General features: G+C 39.2%; 1 protein-coding gene across 1 annotated transcript; it reads right to left on the bottom strand.

Annotated features, from left to right (window-relative positions):
- Positions 1-6,397: 6,397 nt before the first annotated feature.
- On the bottom strand, positions 6,398-18,471 carry laptm4b (lysosomal protein transmembrane 4 beta). Its single transcript, XM_084378900.1, has 7 exons — positions 18,182-18,471; positions 16,579-16,696; positions 13,927-14,000; positions 13,714-13,836; positions 13,442-13,540; positions 11,531-11,626; positions 6,398-6,557 (listed from the first exon to the last, which is right to left on the bottom strand). The coding sequence occupies exons 1-7, from the start codon at positions 18,272-18,274 to the stop codon at positions 6,483-6,485; spliced, it is 678 nt and encodes a 225-aa protein (XP_084235026.1). The 5' UTR covers positions 18,275-18,471; the 3' UTR covers positions 6,398-6,482.
- Positions 18,472-19,520: the final 1,049 nt, after the last annotated feature.

The raw sequence follows: 19,520 nt of genomic DNA on the forward strand, positions 1-19,520 counted from the left end.
CATCCTGCTGTCTTTTAATTTTTGATCAATATGACTGTCTGTACATGGTGTCATTCCTGCATGTTTCCACCAGAGAGCACCGGCATGCTCTTACAAGGTTTCCCCCATTATCATTTTCAAGGTCTGTTTGAGGGATTTCCTCTTTTCTCTGCAGAGATGTTTACGAAAGTAATCTGACACGGAAATTATTCAGGCAAACCATCTATCTTTCTTCAAAGACTTGTGTAATGGCAACATCTGTTTACGTGCAAATGACGACCTACCCAACTGGCCGCTTATCACCGCGTTGATAAAATTACGCAACTGATCTATGAGCATGTTTTTTCTCTCACTTACGTAAACCTTGGGGATGTCCATCAGCTGTATTAGCTGCAGCCTGTTGACTGTAATCGAGTAAGGACGCTCTCCTTTCAGGGGTATTAAAGGCTTTAGAGGGTGATGGCTGTTTGTCACACATACTGTTGATGTCCTTTAACGTGTGTGTGAATATGCTCCCCAATGCCAAGAACAAAGTGGCTCTGGTTAAATGTTTTCAGCCACACGAGACGCATTAGATCATTTCGTCAACATTAAGTCAAACAGACCGATTACCAAAGGTTCACAAGCCCACATGCAGATTTTGTTTTGTAAATGTCCCCGTAAATCAAATGACAGAATTGGAAAATCTGTTTCCAAATAATGTCTCCATTTTTGAGAAGCTATCATGTTGAGTGAGTGTTGAACTATTTAAAGATTTCTCCCATCGGTACACATTTCTTTGCAATAGATCATGAGGTTTGTGTCCGTTACACCGGATGCATTTGGGAAAACATTGTTCACTTCAATTTAGAAGTTTTCCAGAAATATTTTCTACCACAATACATCAAATATCTAATGTGGTGTGCAAAACATCAATACACATTGGACATTGTTAAAGAGATGCTGGTTGAAAAGCATGTCGCGGCTCCTACGTGACCATTACACACATACAGCAGCTTGCTGGAGGTCAAGTTTGGTAGCAGAGGTGGAAAAAGTCGACTAAGCCTTTCTGTAACCACACATTCATCAAACTGAGGCTGACGCAGGTCTTCTTAGGGCCCCAAGCAGTGGCCATCAGTATACTGAAGCATACATTATACATGTTTTTAAGCAAGGTGAGCACTTTTATTTCCAGAAAAACATTTGAATATGAGTTGGTAAAGTAATCTCCACTCAAGGTCAACTTTGGAGCTTTTGATCTTATTAAGCACACTTTATTTTAGCTAAACTGTAGCTGCGAGTTAAATGAGTAAATGTCCCTTGAGTTGAAGTTGTTGTGTGAAGATCTAGAATAAACTGCCAACAAAACTGGCCTTGTACAAAAACAAATCAGATGTCATGTTAAAGGGGCGCTACACCAATTTTGCCCTACATCACTTTGTCATGTTTAGGACTGCCTTGTTAGTGAAAGTAGTTGTAGTTGTTAGAGTTAGTTGTTTATTCCTTGTCTTTTTCCACAAGTTTCTAAACTCATTACAAAAATGTGATTGGTCAGTTGCAGTGATGGCCTGAGACCAATATTAATTATGATGTTCCAGGAACAACACCAACAAGGTGATATCATATTGTGTGGAGTTAACCAGGAAAGGACAATCAAAGAAAAAGACATCAAGTTGCAGTACAAATTACAATCCAGGATTAAAAGTCAGGATGTTTTTGCCCTCTGCTGGAACAGTTTCAAGCATCCTCTTCGTAATTTGTCTCTTGCAAGTCCCGCTGCTTCATGGGATCTTTAAATCCAGCTGACAAAATTTGTGCGAAGATTGGGATTTAGTTTTTTGTACCTTCATACATGAGTCACACCAGAACACACAGAAACCACGCTCCAACATCCATAAATGTGCTCAGAAATCATATTAAGAAGTCATAACTTAGGATATTGCCTTAGTCATCTCATTTAGACATTTCCTTTAGCAATGAAAAGGTTTAGATTCATGTGGCGATCGATAACCATTGATTAACCAATGATAAGGAGGAACAGAAAATGTGGAGGCTTCTAAGGACCAAAGCTAATCTTAAAAATATATTTTTAAAATATACATATTTATGTATTTATATGTTTTGTTTTGGCCAAGAGAACCCTCCATACAGCGATGCTTTTGATCTGAATACCAAAAGCAGGTGAAAGTCAGTGAAAGGTAAGAATCATGAACTGGCAAAATATGATATTTTACTTTAACTCAACCCCATGGATGTTAAGATCAGATGTCATTGTTTTTGGCCAAAGTATGAAACACTGGCTGCACAGGAAGCCGCTGCATCTTTTAGCAAGAGACAGAGATGTAAGCCATCCATCATCCGTTTGAGTGGTTTAGCCCAGTTTTTTCCACTCGCTGCTTCCCTAAGCTGTTTGCTGGATTCCCAATTAAATCCAATGAATTCATGCCAGATGATCTGTGGCACGTGCAGCAGAATGAGGACAATATCTAAAGAGGTCGCAGAGTAAGATTTGAATTAACAAATGTAAACAATGTAAAGCCTGTCGAGGGCCTTGCAGTAATTTTCTCACACTTTCTCAAAGTAGTGACTCATTTAACCCCAGTTATGTAGAACAAATGGAAAATCAAAAAAAAGGACAATGGATTTTCGGACCATATTGGTCAGCAGAGTAGATATTGAACGCTTGTGACTATAGGAACATCAACAGGATGGTATGTGACACTAGTTACGCCTCAGTGGACGTTTACCGGCTGCTGTATTCTCACACACAACATTATTGATTGTAAACCTCTCATTGCCACTGGCCCATGTCATGACAGACAGAAAAGTACATTAAATAGGCTTACATACTTAACTTACTTAAGAAAGAATGCATTAAGTGGATGTTTTACTCAGTAGTTTGACCCTAAATGTACATCTTTAATCTTTATTCAGATATTGTATATAGTGACCTGTGACTGTCTGCTTTAGGGTAAAATGGTTGTACTGGAAAATGTTAGAGGAGAATTTGAATGCAATCCAGGTCACACCAAAGTCTACTGACAGATTTCACTAAGTACCCTTTGGCTCCTGCTTCCTCTCCCTCTTTTGGAAGCTGATGCCACTCTACAACCCTCCATCTGCATCCGACAAGCATTTAAACAAGAAAAACAGACAGGATGTGACCCACTTGTTTGCTTGTTCTCCCCACTGCCCCGTCCCAGTGGTAGAAAAGTAGGTGAGCATGTCTGTCTGCTAGCCTACTGTCAGACCCAAGGTAATGCCAGCCTCCATTTTGATGCAGGCGGGGTAAATCCCTGCTGATCCTGCCAGCTTGTCCGTCCCCACTGAGGGATGCTGAATTTTTTCAGAGGACAGCTGGATGCACGCACATCAGCAGGACACCCAATTTTTTACAAGTCATATTATCAGAACTTGACTTTCTTTATGCTAATCTAACATTAGAGCAGCCTGGTCACATCTGATGAATTTGTATCGACTGTGTACTACTTGTCATTTAATTTGAATAAGAGAGAATCTGATGGAGGTAATGTCTGAATTAAATCTAGTCTAGTCAGCCCTCAGTGAGTCACTGTGCTCAATTTCAGTCTATGATGCATTCAGGGTTTGTTGAGTATTTGTTTTCCCTTGATGAACTCCCCTATCACAAGACACTGACACGCTATAATTTGAATAGGGTGAGCTTCAGTCAGCTCTAATAACCCCATATCTCCATATATGACAGTTGGCTAATCCAATAGAAAACATGCCACAGACATTATAGTTGGAAAAACACAGGCCGTAAATAATCAATTAATTATGGTTGGATTCCATTTAGGTGCGTCAGTTGTAGGGTCCTGGTATTGTGACATACTGGAGCTATAATACATGTCATTCAGACTTTGTCCATGTTAGAGTGAGATCCTTATTTTGGATGTAGAGCCAACAGAGACAACATGGAGAAAATTTAGTTATGTGAATAATTCCAAATAAAGACAAGACAAAAACAGCTGCTTAATGCATAAAGTTGATCCTTTCACCAGTACTAATTTAAATCAAATGTGACTTATATAAATATAACAGAAATAAATGAAGAGAACACAGCAGATTAAGTTTACAGGATCGAAAAGAGGTCATGTCATGGTCAGGTCATTTTTTAATAATTAATATTAAATTTATATATATATATATATATATATATATATATTAATTTAGTACATATAAAGTATAATATAAAATAAAATATAGATAAAAAGAAAAAATTCAGTCTCAAGTCATTTATTTTCAAGTTGCAAATCGAAAAATAAAACTGACTTGACTCAAACAAACCATCAGACTTCATAAATAAATCCAGGAGAAGACACAGATTGATTTTGCTTTTTATTATTCAGAACTGAAGACATGATGAGCTCATGCAGATCCAACAAGAGGATGTGTGTGAATGGAAAGCCATGGAGAACAGTCTTGAAGTGATTCTAATAAAATGAGCCAAAAATGAGCCATCCACATGTCCTGATTACTTCACGAGCCTTATTTTTCCTGAGCTGATATTCTCCTCGATCACATTAGAATCTGTCAGCTTTTCAGTCACATCACACAAATATCGGTTCGATTATGTCACGTTGTAGAAGCTTGTCTGATCCAGGAGAGGATGGCTGCTCGTATTAGAACCACTTGGCTACAGCAGAACGTGGTGAAGATGGAGAAAACACAAACACATCGGTTCTCAGTGAGCTTATGCTGACTTTAAAGTGCAATTTCATTTTCAGCTTTGTTGGATTTGCAAAAGCAGTAATTCACACAGGGACAACGATGAAGAGGGGGCCAACAAATGGCTACATTATCAACTACAGTATTAGTACCAGATGGAAAACTAACTCATGGTATTTCCAGGTCTAAAGAGTGGTTGAATGCACTATTGCATAGTCTGAATGACACAAATTTAAGGTTCATCTGTTAATAGGAAATAGTACTTAGGAATTATTGGAAAAAATGGGATTAGGTATATTTAACATCGTTTGTTCCAGTATTATGTCTTAAAAAGACAAGCATCTAGCTTCTCTAGCTTCATTTCTGTGTATTGATTTTGTGCTACTATGCTAAGCTAAATCACCGCTTTAGATTCCCATCCATTGTTAATTTCATAAAAGTCACCAGCACAGGAAATATCTCAACATGATATCACTGCATGTGCAAAGAAACGGTACTACGTACAAAGGACTTAGGAGTTACATCATAGCGCTCAGGCAGCCACACACCCTTGCACACACACTTTCACACACACACATACAGTTTCTGCATGTACAGCAACATGTCACGCCTTCTTTATAGGAAAATGCCCTCAGTCCAGCTAAGTTAGCTCAACTAAAAAGATCAGATTATACACCATGATCCATGTAAAAAAACAAAAAAAACAAAAAACAACGATAAAGACACAGACGATGCTGTTGCAGCTGCAACACGACAGGAAAACAAGACAGACGTCTTCACTGAAACATTTTCACACACGAATGTTTACACATTTTTAGATTTTACAGGATGCGTATTGCCTTTTTGGATGTGTCGTGTGAGAATGTGTCCAACATTTTAGTGATAAGTGCTTCACTGGATGATTACATTAATGCCAGTCTTTCTTAACGTTTAAAATCTCGGAACGGACAGGAACGCGGACAGGAAGGCAAACTGGAATATTGTGATAGAAGTCAACGGGTGAAGGAGGTTTTCACTGGCAGTCAATGGATCACAGGTTCACAGACAGTGTGTTACATGGATACAAAAGGAAGACGTAGTTGTTGTTGGTCAAGGAACCTTTTTCAACACGATTTTCCTGCAGGACAACCTACATCAGTACAGATGATATTTGATCACAACAGGACAGCCTTTCACTTCTCGCTTCGTTTTCTCTCAGTTATACAAAAAAGTCATACAAAAATACCTCGACATTACATTCAATGAAGGAATTTGTCAATTTTCTGAAAAAAGTGCTCTTGCATAACTGATCATGCATGTCACTTTTCTTTCTCGCTCTCTCTGTCGCTATCTCTCTTCAGGTAGTTTGTTTCTAGACAAAGACCACGAGGGAGATTCACAGTATTGGGGGTTAACAGTTGGTGGCCAGACCGGTGCACGTTTCGCTCAAAGAAAAGTGCAAATTAAGTCGGGACAGAGTGTTCAGGGCGTGCAAGAGTTTAGACGCTGCCAGGGGACAGCAGCTGCCAACAGGGAGGGATTGTGGTGGTGGTTGGGAGCGGATGAAGTTGCTGTGATTCTGTCCTTGGAGGAGGACAGAGGAGACGAAGGGGAGAAAACACGTCACAACAACCAGGGGTGGTGTTTGGGGTGGGGGATTGATGGCAATATTGGCTCAGGGTCGGGCTAATCTAATCTAAGGTTGGCAGGATTCCAAGCTGAAGCCAGCCTCTAAGACATTGTTTGGTCTTGTTTTTCAACATGTTCCAGCCAGCGTCAGGTTCCTACTGTTGAAGGGAGATGTGGTTGGTGTTGGGGGTAGTTTGGGGTATAGGATCCAGCAACGAGGACTTCTCTTATGCCTCCATATACTGTGGAGGGGGCTCCTTCGGTGGTATGGCGATGGCCTCCTCGTACGGTGGCAGCAGAACCTGTAATGTAATGGAAAACCAAAAGGTGGTTTGGTTATGTGGTTCAGTGATGACGAGACAGTTTTAAAGTGTTTCCCATCAACTGTAATTAACCTTTTCAGAGGTTACAGCTGCATCTCAAACAGGTGGTTCAAATGTCATGATGTGACAGTGACATGGTCACAAGTGGTTGTTCCACACTTGGGCTACTTGCCAACCCTCTTGATATTACCAGAAGACTTGTTTTCCATTGCCCTCTCCTGGTTTCCACCCAGGGTCACAATTTTCTCGTATTTCTCCTGATATCTGATAATGGGGGATAGGACCTTGGTTGGCAAGTATGCACTTGGTTCATGTGATGACCTGAACCGAGCCTGTGGGATACTGCTGAAAGCTCTTAATAGCTAGTAAAACCCCTTTCAAACTGGACAAATAAACCTACTAACACCCGCTAACATCTAGAGATGCACCAATCCACTTTTCTTTTTAGTTTCAATCTGATTCTGATGCCTGGACCCGGCTGAAACTGAACTTCAGTGTAGTGGTGAAAAGGTCTGTGTCACTTGATGATCGACTGTGTCGGGTTTTCATCCAGTCTGAAAGCTTTATGCTTCTCTTTCAGGCTATTGTAGATAGGAAGTGATCTCAGACACAGCTTTAGTAACCGTTGCAGGTTTCTTCTCCATCTTTCAAACTCTTTATTCCATCCCTACAGAAGGCATGACTCACTGAGAGGATAACATCAACGCGAATATCCCTGTGCTTAAGAGACCGGATTGCCTTCTCTCCATCAGAGGTCTTTCTCTGTAAATGGTGTTATAAAACCAGCACTGCTGCTAATTCAGTGAAAGAGAGAGCGAGAGAGAGAGAGAGAATATGCTCCGAGGGGATGGAATTGTGAAACGGCCAGGGAGGCCCGGCAAACACATCACAGGGAGGATTTGAAATGAAGCAGACAAGCAGACAATTATGTAACATGTCCAGAAGAAGAGAGGAGGACAGACAGAGATATATAGAGGGAGGAGGAGGGGAAAAATGAGAGAGGGAGAGAGGCGACCCTTGTGCATTTTAATGGCATTTATATAAAAGCATGGCAGATAAGCAGCTGGGTACTTGATGTTCGAGGCAGTAAAAAGCCATTTAGACACACTGCCTGCTTTCTAATAGTAAAAATAGATGGAGCGGTCTATTCATTCAGCTCTGTGTGTGTGCAGAGAGGAAATGATAAAAACATGTCGTCACTGTTCACTGCTTTTGACCTGTTTATATCACAGATATTTGTTGCTTTTATTTGCTCCCTGATTCTTCTCTCATTAAAATTCAAACAGCTTCTGCTGTGGCCTTCACATTGACCTACTTGCCTCACTTGTTTACTTCATTTTGTTTCATTTTGTGCGTTGTTGGTTTCCTAATTCATTTGATTAATTTTCTAATATACATTTATTTACATAGACTCTTTCTGTTTCCTCTGGCTCAATGAAATATGTATATGGTCAGCATTTTATCCATTTTTATGATTTGTTCACTAAAAGGTCTTTTTCTTTTTTATTACACAATTATGAAATAGAATTAAAGCTTTTTAATACACTAAAACAAATAACAAAGCGTATTCGGAGCTTATTATATCACAACTTATGTGTAACTGATTTGGCCAGATTCCTATACGTCAGTTCCAGTGTGCTGTGAGTTTTAAGGGGGCTATTTACCAAGAGGAAAAAATATCTTACCAAAGACTGCTGCTTAATTTTAATGTCCTGTTTTTATGTGTTTAAAGGATAAGGCTGGAAATATTCTATATTTTCCTTATTATTAAAAAAATCCCAAAGAGAAGAACAAACAACCACAATGATTTGATCCTACTCACAAGTCTTACCTGTGTACTCTGATTTTCCTTTTCTTCTCTTATATTCATCTCCTGTTGTTTTATTTTGTGTCCTTCTTTGGATGAACTGTGTTGTGTGTTGAATGCTATATAATTAAAGTTGAGCTGTGTTAAGAGTTAAGAGTGATGTATTGTTATCTACCTCATCTTCTTTTCATACGTGTATGCTCAAATTTGTAATATGGTAACACGATCTCCATCATTTTTGCTAGTTGATATTGCCTTTGGTGTTTATAACATTGTGTGGTTTTATTTTATTCAGAATTAATTTATTTAGTTGTTTTTTTTGTATATTCTAATTCCAATGTCTGACTATTCTTAAAAATTAAACGTTCCTTGCTCTTTGAAGGTCTTCCTTGCATTATTATCATATCATATTATCATTATATCAGTGGCATAATATGGTATTAAAGTGACAATAACATAATCTATTGCAGAGACAATTTATTATTGGCCTCTGATATAGTCTGATATAGTTTATTCCTCTTTGTATAAACCTCCGCTGTTGTCAAAAAACAATAAAATACATAACTGAGTCAGACTGAGTTACATTTTCTTTTATTATTACCAACAATGGGTATGGTAGTTTATTTTAAGTGAATCCCACATACACTGTGGTGATGCTGGACAAATGTGCATTAATCACCAGCTGAAAACTGTCCCTGACAAATACACCAATTACTCTTACTCTTTTCAAAAAATACTATACATTTGTCACATTTGTGTGACGATTATGTCTTCAGTAGGAGTGAAGTGAAGGGAGGGAAGTCCGACTGTATTGTGAGCACTGTGTGAATGTATTGTTGTTTTGGTGTTTCCGAGGGATTTGTTGGAAATTAGAAAATTATAGAATAACACACGTCAATGACTTCTGTAGTCTGCAGTATTTTCTAAATTGAGTTTTGTCATGCTAAAGGTTCGGTTTTAATTCAGTGGTTTCTCTAAAAATCTGGTTACAACAGTTACAAAATAAATAAATAAAACAATTTCTCTCCCTCCAACATATCTGCAGGGGACAAAACTGACTGGCACATATCCAATCTTAGCTGAAAGGCCATCTGATACACAATATGATATCAGGATTAGCTCCTGCATGTAGAGTCTGTTTCGTAAGGTGAAAAACGTCAGCAGTGCGAACCGGGGGCCACGATGACAACAAGGGCAAAGTGACAGGCAGATGAAGTTCTGCGTATTGAGACGACAGCGGGTGTGAGGCAGATTAATGTCTTATGTATCAGGGTGGAGGATTACAGACAGACAGACAAATGGAAAGCGTGACTATGCTAAAGCCTCTCAGAAACCCCATGACTCAACACTGAGGAGGACAAGTGGGATTGACAACACCCGGGCTCTGCGCAGCCAGCCAAACACACCTCAGGATGACCTACAGCACCTACTGTACTGCTACGGACAGCACCAATGTCACTTCACTGACTGTCAGACAATAAATAGATAAACTGCACGGTGACAACACTGACAAGCTGGACATTTTTTACTGTACTGTGGATGCTATTCTACCAGTCTATACACTGTAAACTATTTATAAGTAGAATCTAGGGGTTATATAAAGTAATATCAGTGCTGGGGAGTAACTAGTTACATGGAACAGCTTTTTGCAATTAAACTACAAAATAACAATTGTTATCTGTTAAGCGTAATGAGAAAAAATACGTAATTAAATTACAGGTACTAGGATCGGCTGATGTCTGCCGATGTCTGCCGAATTGGCACATGATGATGTCTACAGTGAAACACTGTGATGGACGATGACATCGGCCCAAACGTAACAGGTACTAATTGTGCTAATATGAGTGCAACACTATCAGGGGCAGTAAAGCTGCAACGAAGGATTTTGCCAATTATTTTGATTATCGATTAATCGTTTGTCATTTTTATAGCAAAAATGTCAAATATTCCCTGGTTCAAGCTACTTAAATGTAAAGATTGACTGCTTTTCTTTGTCATTTGTGATAATAAATGAAGACTCTTTGGATTTTGGACTGTTGGTTGGTCAAAAGAAGCATTTTGAAGATGCACTCTGGGAACTTGTGATGCACAATTCTGACAATCAACAATTTTTACGCATTTCATCACCGTAAATACGCCCTAATTTCTTGCACATCTAAATATTCGGCAGATCCTGAACATTATTACCTTCAGCTTCGTATTTCTCTCATAAGTCTGACATTTTAATTTGACAATAACTAACTATGGGTTTAAATACTACACAGGTACTGTGATATGACAGCTATTTACTTCATAAGTTATGGTGTTTTTAATACAAGACGTCATTAACCCGAACCTTTGTAGAAATGTAGAAGTTATGTGAAATGACACGATGACCACAATATACGGAGGCACAGGATAAAATATTTTCAGAAAATAATTTTTCAAATTCCAATCTAAAATTGTATTTTAGATTTAATTATTTTTTTTTTTTACAGAATATAAATAGATTTCAGCAAATGATAAATATGCTTCGCTCTTTTGCTTTTCTTAAATTGAAACATTTCAAATATTGATCAAATTATCTGAGGTGAACTTCTTCCTCCCTGGTAATGTGGCATCTGTGATTGCAGAAAACAGTTTGTGAAATATTTTTTGCTAGAGAAATTATTTCCCACACTGAACAGAAAATAATTCCTACCCTTTCTACTTAACTTCTAAAGTCTGAGGTTGAGGTTAATGAGGTTTTAGGAGAATTTTGCTCTAACTAGTTTTAAAAATTAAATGCCTGTTTATCTTTCAGGCTCTAAACTGCTGCACTTAGAACAACTCAAGCTATACAATCATAGACGTACATTATAATCCTTACCTTGTACATTTAGAGGTATCAACTCATTTGACTGTAATAACATAAAAAGTAAATAGAATCTATATTTTAGTATGGCTCCAAAACCTTATCTTTAGGCTAGCAGTTGTTATACAAGTTAATGTGATTAAAATAACTTTTCAAAGCCTTAATCTTTATTATATTCACCTTGTACAATGAAAGCTTGTAGGCTAAAAATCTACGTATGCTTTGCAAATGCGATTATACTACCGTCTGAGTGAGGGGGATTATCAGAATGTCCTTGAGGTGGGGAGCTAAAGGGTGGATATGAGGACTCACCGTGGTGTCGTTGGTGGTGACATAAACCAGGACCTCCGTGGTGCCCCTGCCGCTCACGTATCTGTAGCAGTTCCACACACAGCCAATCAGGTAGGCCTGTCCCCAAGAGGTGAAAACAAAGAACACACACAGTGACCTTCAGCGACATTGTCTCCACTTTTCATTATTACTCTGCTCTGATCTCATCCATTCATCAAGGTTAGGGATGATGACGGCAGAGATGATTCATATCACTACTTGATAGAGACACATCAGCTACTTGTGCAACGAGACCGGACAGGATACACAGAATTAAGATACTTTTCTGTGTGGACAATGTCACCCTTCTTCCGTCGACATTTTCGCCAAGGCAACTCATCAGGCATCTCCAGCCCTCAGTAAGGCTACGGTTGCACTTGCCTTTAGGTTTCTCTGACTTGGCAGAAAAACAGGAGGTTCATTGTGTATATGTGTGAGGAGCCTGCTGAGTCGGTACCTCTGCCAGCAGTAAACGCAACCGACCGACTAGGAAACCAGGCTGCCTGCTAGCCAAACACTTTACCATCTGCTGAGTTGACCTCCTCTAAATTGAGCAGTGCACCACAGTATTGTCTGCACAAATGTACATTTAAAACAACATGTTAGCAGTGATGTACAGCTAACAGTGGTAAAGAACCATTTTAACAAAAAAAGTGCATTTTCTTTTTTCTTTTTAAGGTTTAATCTTACTTATTTCCATTCCCCCTTTTTTTTTGGCTCCGTCTCTCCTTGACTTCACAATACCTCTTTTGTTTATTGGGAAAATAACTTAGCTACCAAGTCTGAGTTTTGCCATCTTTCCCATATACTTACTAGGTCATACTGTCTTTTTATTCACCCAACCATCTATCAATCTGCATCTCTCTTATCTGTCACATCCCTCTCTCTCCAGCTTCCTGCCTGTCTGTATCTGTCATTAATGCCAAGTGCAGTCAAGTGGAGGATGTTGGCTTCAACAGGAACTTTAGCAGGTGTTGCCTCTGTGCTGAGAGCTGAATGCGTCCTTGAGGTTTTAGATCTGGCCCACTTCCAGGGAACTGACTCAACTATCATCACAAGAGTAGCCAATATATACTGTACGTGCGGCCCAGAAATAAAAACTGAGTAATTTCCCGATTGTAGTTATGTTTGCAGCAAGCACACGGATGCTGAAATTGAAAGCAATAAGCAGTTAGACTATCCCATAAGCTCTCTGCCGGAGATGTGACATTAATAACTCTCCTCTCTGTAAGTCCAGCAGTGTATCTTCCAGTGGCTGCTTCCTCTCATAAAAGCCCAGCTCTTGCTTTGGATATCTGCCAAGAACATTTCCAATCTGAGCTTAGAGGAGAAACAACTTGATTTGATTGTACAGATGACTGCAACTTCATGTCCCATCTCATCCCGGAGCCCCAGAGCATAGCTGCGCCTGGAGAGTCATCCATGCATTAAGGGGAAATTAGCTTGACAGGAGTTGGTTTCCTGTTGTCCCTGACCCGCTGCTCTCTGACTGTGTGATAATCTCATGACGAACATTGATAATGTTCACACTGGCAGATTCATTATACATGCCATATGGAGATTTAATGGCCTTGATCACATTATAATATCTAAAAAAAGGCAGGCCCACAGGGAACAAATGTTCAGTGGGTGTGTGTCATCTGTAGCAATGTGTTGCATATCTCATTATATTTTAGAAGCGTACCTTTTTTATATATCTCTACAGTTTAAAATAGAGCTGCATATTATGGTTTGTTGTGCCGAACAAACATGTTGTCTTACATCTGAAAAAGAAGATTAGTAGGCCAAGACATATCCTTCACCAAAGATTGCAGCTTGCGATTCTGATATTGCACCTGGCTGCATTTTGATTAGATTTTTATCTGCAGTGATGGAAGGGCTCTATAGGCTTACCTTGAAGGAGAGTATGCAGCCAATGAAGAGGAGGACTGCGAAAACTAGGCACATGTTGTTGGTGGACATGATGTCCTCTTTGTAAGGGAATGTCCCCGGCTGGAAGGAATGGAGAGGTAGAAAGCATGAAACAAAAATCAGTGGAGTGAGACGAAAAACAGTAAGTGATCAAGTGTCCTTGATGACAAAACTTAATTTTTCAGTCTGAAACCCCCCCCAAAAAACACTTCATTCAAATAAACAATGTAGGTGTGGGTTAGAAGGGTTCTCACCAGCTGCTGGAGGTAGTCCTGCACCGTGTTGGGATAAACCACCACACTTATGGCTACCAGTGTGTTAAGGGCAAAGTCAAAGATTTGGTAGCAGAAGAATGGAATGATCCAAGCTGCATGTTGCTATGTGGGAAAGAACAGACGAAGGAAGGAGGGTTATTTATCCAGTTAAGATGTCTATTTCAACATTACTTATATTGTTTGTTTATTTACCTTGTAAGCACCATATGTTGCCATGCCACATATAAGAATCATGAGTAGGGATATTGCAGTGGCTATGCAAATATCTGCAGAGAGAAAACAGAAACAAACAGAGCGATGTGAGAACACATAATCTAGATTAGCTGTGAGGAACAGCAGCAAACACGTAATTTCACGGAATCCGTGACGTAATCCAAAAGTCGTTATGAGGACGTGGATTTTCACAAAACAAGCACCTTAAGTAACCTCACTATTTTTAGCAGCCAATGTGCCTCGGACAAGACATGATCAGCACATGGGCAATTGTTATGCAAGAGGTGCTAAATTTGACTTAACGTAACACTCTAGCCTTCACATTACAGCTGTGAAGACTGGCTGATGAGGCACTTGTCTCGGTGTCACTGTAGCGCAATAACTGACGTCAAGTAAACACATCATATCTACATGTGCTGTTTGAAAAAGGGATCACTATACAGTGTTAGCATGTACTGAACTTGGTGTTGAGACACAGTTCTGGCTGTGAAACAGTACAAATAAAAGCATGTAGTAGTCAGCATTATTAACATGAATACATAACTATTTCTATGATTATACAAACTCGCAAAAATCTGAATGGGACTCCTGTTTATCACCATGACTGGTGGTGTTCCCTTACTGTCAGCAACACTGATTAATTCAGTACTGAGGCTGTGCTAAGACGCAGGAAATGATGATACCCTTTCTTAATCCTTTGCTACACACACTAGACACAGACAAACATGTCCACATGTACTATATACAGGCTTCAGACTAACTTTTTACACTGGTTGCACTGGTGTGTCTTTTTCATTAAGGTATACCAGCACAACATTAAGGAGATGTCAATGAAATCCTGCCATAAACTGATAAAATAACCTACAGAAAATATGTTTATAGACTAATATTTTAATCAGATCTGCTAAATGTCAGTCACACAGGTGCAACCAACGAGCTCACCATTTATTTATTCTTTGTTTATGCAGGGGGACCTTATGATTTATGTTTAGCATATTTAATGATTATTTGATTGTTTTACATTAAAAAAGTATGTCATAATCTTAACAAAATGTCAGGTCAAGTGAATCCAGGATGTTTTAAGACCTTAAACTATAAGGTTACTAAAACTGGCAACTATATTTTCAATTTAGGCAACCAAAAACAAATGCCCGTTTTTTTTTTGTATGATAATTTCCACCCCTCACCCCACACACGCTCATCATCCACATCTTCATCTCTGATAGTGACGTTGCCACCATTGACATCCGTCTGTAACAAAACCAAGACGGCAGCTTTTCTCTACCCTTTCCCACTGTTTCAAAATCTTTGACTGGTGCTGCACAAGCAGCGGCGCGATGCGAGGGGGAGTCAGTCAAGATGGCCGTTCTAATCCGATGGGGAATTAGAGCAGTCGTTTTTAATCAGAGTAGCCAGTGACAGAGGCTGTGATGTTCCAGAGGCGACTGTGATGATGATGATGATAGCTGCTGGAGGGGGAAGCACTGAAAATACACATGCACTCTGATTTGTGCTGTATGGAGCCGAGCCTACTCAGCTATGTCTGTGCTGAGAGCAGCATTCTGGGGGGAAAAGTGCCGTGCAGAAAGAAGAGGGGATTTTAGAGCTGCGTGAACACAGAGGGCTGTACGGACATGCTGCTGGCACTCTCAGAACTGGGACATACAGCCAAATAATACTGTGATCGAGACATAAAACTTGATACTGCCTGGTTTAGTTATTGTAATATTTTTGATATAGCTTCAATGTTGTCAATTTCCTATTTCTGTTAAACCCAAAATAAAATATAAAGGGTAAATTCACCCAAAAATGAAAATTCAGTCATTATCCACTCACTCTCATGCCAATACAAAGTTGGGTGAAGTTTTGTAGTCCACAAAACATTACTGGATTTTTAAAGCAAAACAGCATTGCAGCCTTCTACAAAACTACTTAAGTAGATGGGGACTTGTTTTAAATTTGTTAAAAAAAAAAAAAAACCCAACTCACTAGAGTTAATCTGGCATAGGTCTCCAGAAGCCCCAAGATCCCAAACTGATTTGAAAATACATTATTTACACCCTTCCTTAAAGCCCAAATCTTCACTGAATGAGCTCAGCCGTACATTGATAATGTCTTTTCAAATCAATTTGGGATCTCGGGGGTTCCGGAGAGTTGGATTACACCGGACTAGCTGTATGGAGCTATTTAATGTCGTTTTTTCATGTTTATGTAACGCTGTTTTGCTCCAGAAATGTTTTGTGGACTACAAAACTTCACCCGACTTTCCATCGGCATGAGGGTGAATAGGTAATGACTGAATTTTTATTATCCTTTAATGCTCTCAAAGATTGCAAACAAGGATGATTAAATGTTTCATTATTTATTTTATTGTTTACATTTTAAGAAATAGTACAATATCAACAACACTAAGAGGAGACAAATTTAGATTTCTTATAAATTGAATCTTGACTCTGAGCTCAAAAAGAAAAAAAAAAACTGTTTTGTGTATCCACCTTCAATCCTCCATTCAGCTTACACTCACATCTTGAAGTCACACTATCTATGTTGATTAATGAGTAATGCTTAATTGAGGACGTCTAATCCAATACAAGTCAGACATGTAAGAATGAGGGGATTAGTTGCACTCACTTGCATCATCCATGACATCAATGTCGGTTCCCAGCTCAGAGCTGGTAAGGTGGTAGCGGTATTGTACTGGGTCATTGAGAGCCGACAACAAGATGAGTAGGACCACCGCATTGATCAGCTGTGGGGGAAATAAAGATCAATATTATATTTCATAGTGAAGATGTGCCTTTTTTTTTTACATTCTTACAATAAACTGATCAGATGAATCAGGGTTCTTTCCTGTGTGGGATAAAAGTAATTCAAACAAGAATTAACTACAGGTGAGATAAAGGATTGTTGGATGAGGCTTTGTTATTCATTATTAATTATTTGTAAAACATAATCATCTAGAAAATGCTCCAATAACAAGTTCATAGAGGCTAAGGTGTCATCTTCAAATTGCTCGCTTGTCTAACAAACACGGACAAGCAAGCAATCTAGAGCTGCAACGATCAGTTGATTAATCGATCAACGGAAAATTAGTTGCCAACTATTTTGATAATCGGTTACTGTTTTAATTATTTCTTTAAATGTGAGGATTTGCTGCCTTTCTTCATCATTTACTAAATGGAGAGCAGGAATTTTAAGATGTCACTTTGACAAATGGGAAATTGTAATCAACATTTTTCACAATATTTGACAATTTATAGACTGATAATACAAATAATTGCTGGCTGCATCCCTACAAAATCCAAAGACATTTAATTCACTATATATGAAATGAGGAAAAGCATCGAAACCTCACATGTGAAATGCGAGAAATGACTCAAATGATGACTTTATTATCCATGGCTGTCAAATACTTGACCAGTTGTTTCTATACAGGTTCACAGCACCTGATTTTTTTTATTGACTCTTGACATAAAACAAAACCATAAAACAATAGTTAACAACCAGAATAGATTCCCAGCATAAGCCAAGTTATTTAAAGAGAGGTAAAACATTACTAGTTTACATACAGTCTTTGGTTGATCAGTCAACCAAGTCAAAACACGTTATGAAAGTCTAATTACTGGTGTCTTTTTCTGGCCTTGGCTCCAGCTGACGACATGTACTGATTAATAGTAGGGTCACACAGAGCCGGAGACTAACGCGTACTAAAGGTCGGGGATTTACCAGGCTTACTGAACTATGTTTGAAACTTCAGGTTATCCCGTGGGTAAAAACGGAAGCTAACTCTATATTTACCCGCCAACGTACAAATGTAGGACGAAGGAGATTGGCAGGTGGCTCATTTAGGTTATCGTTACAGCGTAACAAAAAGTCATGTTAGCCTCGAATGAGCGGCTACAAACTGCGCGAATATGTTTTATATTTCATTAAAACACATCTACGTCGACTAATGAGAAGCCTTAAACAGAAATAGTGACAGTTAATTAGCTGACAGCGTGGTTTTAATCGCTTGTATTTTCGTATAAAAACCGAGGATATCCTCAAAATGGCAAATCAAAAAACGAGTGCCGAAAAACAAGTGAAGAACAGATGTAACGGCACCTAGCTAACTTAGCTATCAGAGAAACACTCAATGGCACTAAGTGTTTGTCACCTGCCAGTTAATAATCCATAAACTGAGACATATTTGTAGACATATTGGGCCTGACAAAGGTTGAAAAATGGGACTTACCATATACCATATTCCCAGAATAATGGTGCCCGTCCGTACATGGCAGCAGAGGCAGCAGCTCGTCGAGTACCACCGGTCCCACGGCGAAATCATTATTTATCCTAATGTGGAGTTCAAGCTATTTCATGAATGCTGCCGAAAATTAAATATTCAAGACGACTATGTCCTGAAAAAACAAAACAAAAACAGAAGTAGTTTGGGTCCCCGGTGCTAGGAGCGCCACATCCAGCGTATGTTTGAAACGATGTCCGCCTGTTTCCGTTAGTGGACTGCTGACAAACACAGAGAGACGTTAATCTGGTTCATCCCGGAGTCACGTGACCAGGGCAGGACTTTGACCAAGATCCGAGGGGTGGATGGGAGGAGGGAGGAGGGATGGAGGGATGAAGGGGTGGATTTAGTGGTGAAGGGATGGAGGGATGGATGCAAAATGCTAATCATCAGTGAAATATCTCAGACCCAAGCTTTCACCAGTCAGTGGAGCAGAATTTAAAAATCTATGCTGTAGTGAAAGTTTCTGTGTCAGACTGTTCCTTTGCTTTTATTGGCTAGTGCTAATAGTGCTAAACACATTAACATGTGTGTTACAACATGCCAATAAAGCAATGTGAATTGAACCGACTTAATTTGACCTTTACTAAATCGATCCAACCACATCGCCTCAGTGGGCTTTACAATGTGGTACAGTGAGGGACATCCTCTGTCCTTTGATTCGAGTGAGGAAGAACTTGCCATGTTTAAAAAAATAAATAAATAACCGTTTTAACATGGGGGGGAAAAAGATATAAGAAACCTCAGGAAGAGCGACAGAGCAGGGATCCCTCTCCTAGATGTTGCATGTAAAGAACAGAACAATATAAACACAGTCAACCGCTACACCGTTGTGACCTGGAAAAGGACAGGCCACATATGATTTTCATCCAGAACAGTGGTTCACAACCTCACCGGTCAGGACCGGACTAACCCAAGATAACAAACTAAGCTGTCACACTAGTGGTGTCTAAAATATCAATATATCGATACATATCGAATCTGAATTACTCATTTTCCGCAGTAGGCTACAGAGACCCGGAGTCACGGCCCTTCTGGTTTTTCTGTGCCGAGTTGACGGCAGTGTTGACAAACACCATATGTGTATTTACTTCATATAGTGTTTTTTTGAGAAACGTGCAGTAAATACAATTGGTAGTTGTCATTTTCACTTTCATTCAGTTGATCTGTGCTCAAAATAAGTCTTTGAATATTGAATATCAGTATTTTTTTTTCTCCACAGATAGGAGAAGGAATGCAGGATAAGTCTCAGAGAGCGATGTGTTTAATTTCAATGTTAGAACAGGAA

This window comes from Pagrus pagrus, assembly GCF_965226575.1.
Source record: "Pagrus pagrus genome assembly, chromosome: 17".
NCBI classification, from domain to species: Eukaryota; Metazoa; Chordata; class Actinopteri; order Spariformes; family Sparidae; genus Pagrus; species Pagrus pagrus.

Coding starts and splice junctions, on each gene's coding strand:
- laptm4b (XM_084378900.1), bottom strand. CDS start 18,274: ATGATTTCGCCGTGGGACCGGTGGTACTCGACGAGCTGCTGCCTCTGC. Junction 14,001..16,578: donor TGATGTCATGGATGATGCAA/GTGAGTGCAACT, acceptor TTCTCTCTGCAG/ATATTTGCATAGCCACTGCA. Junction 11,627..13,441: donor GCTGCATACTCTCCTTCAAG/GTAAGCCTATAG, acceptor TCTTGGGGACAG/GCCTACCTGATTGGCTGTGT.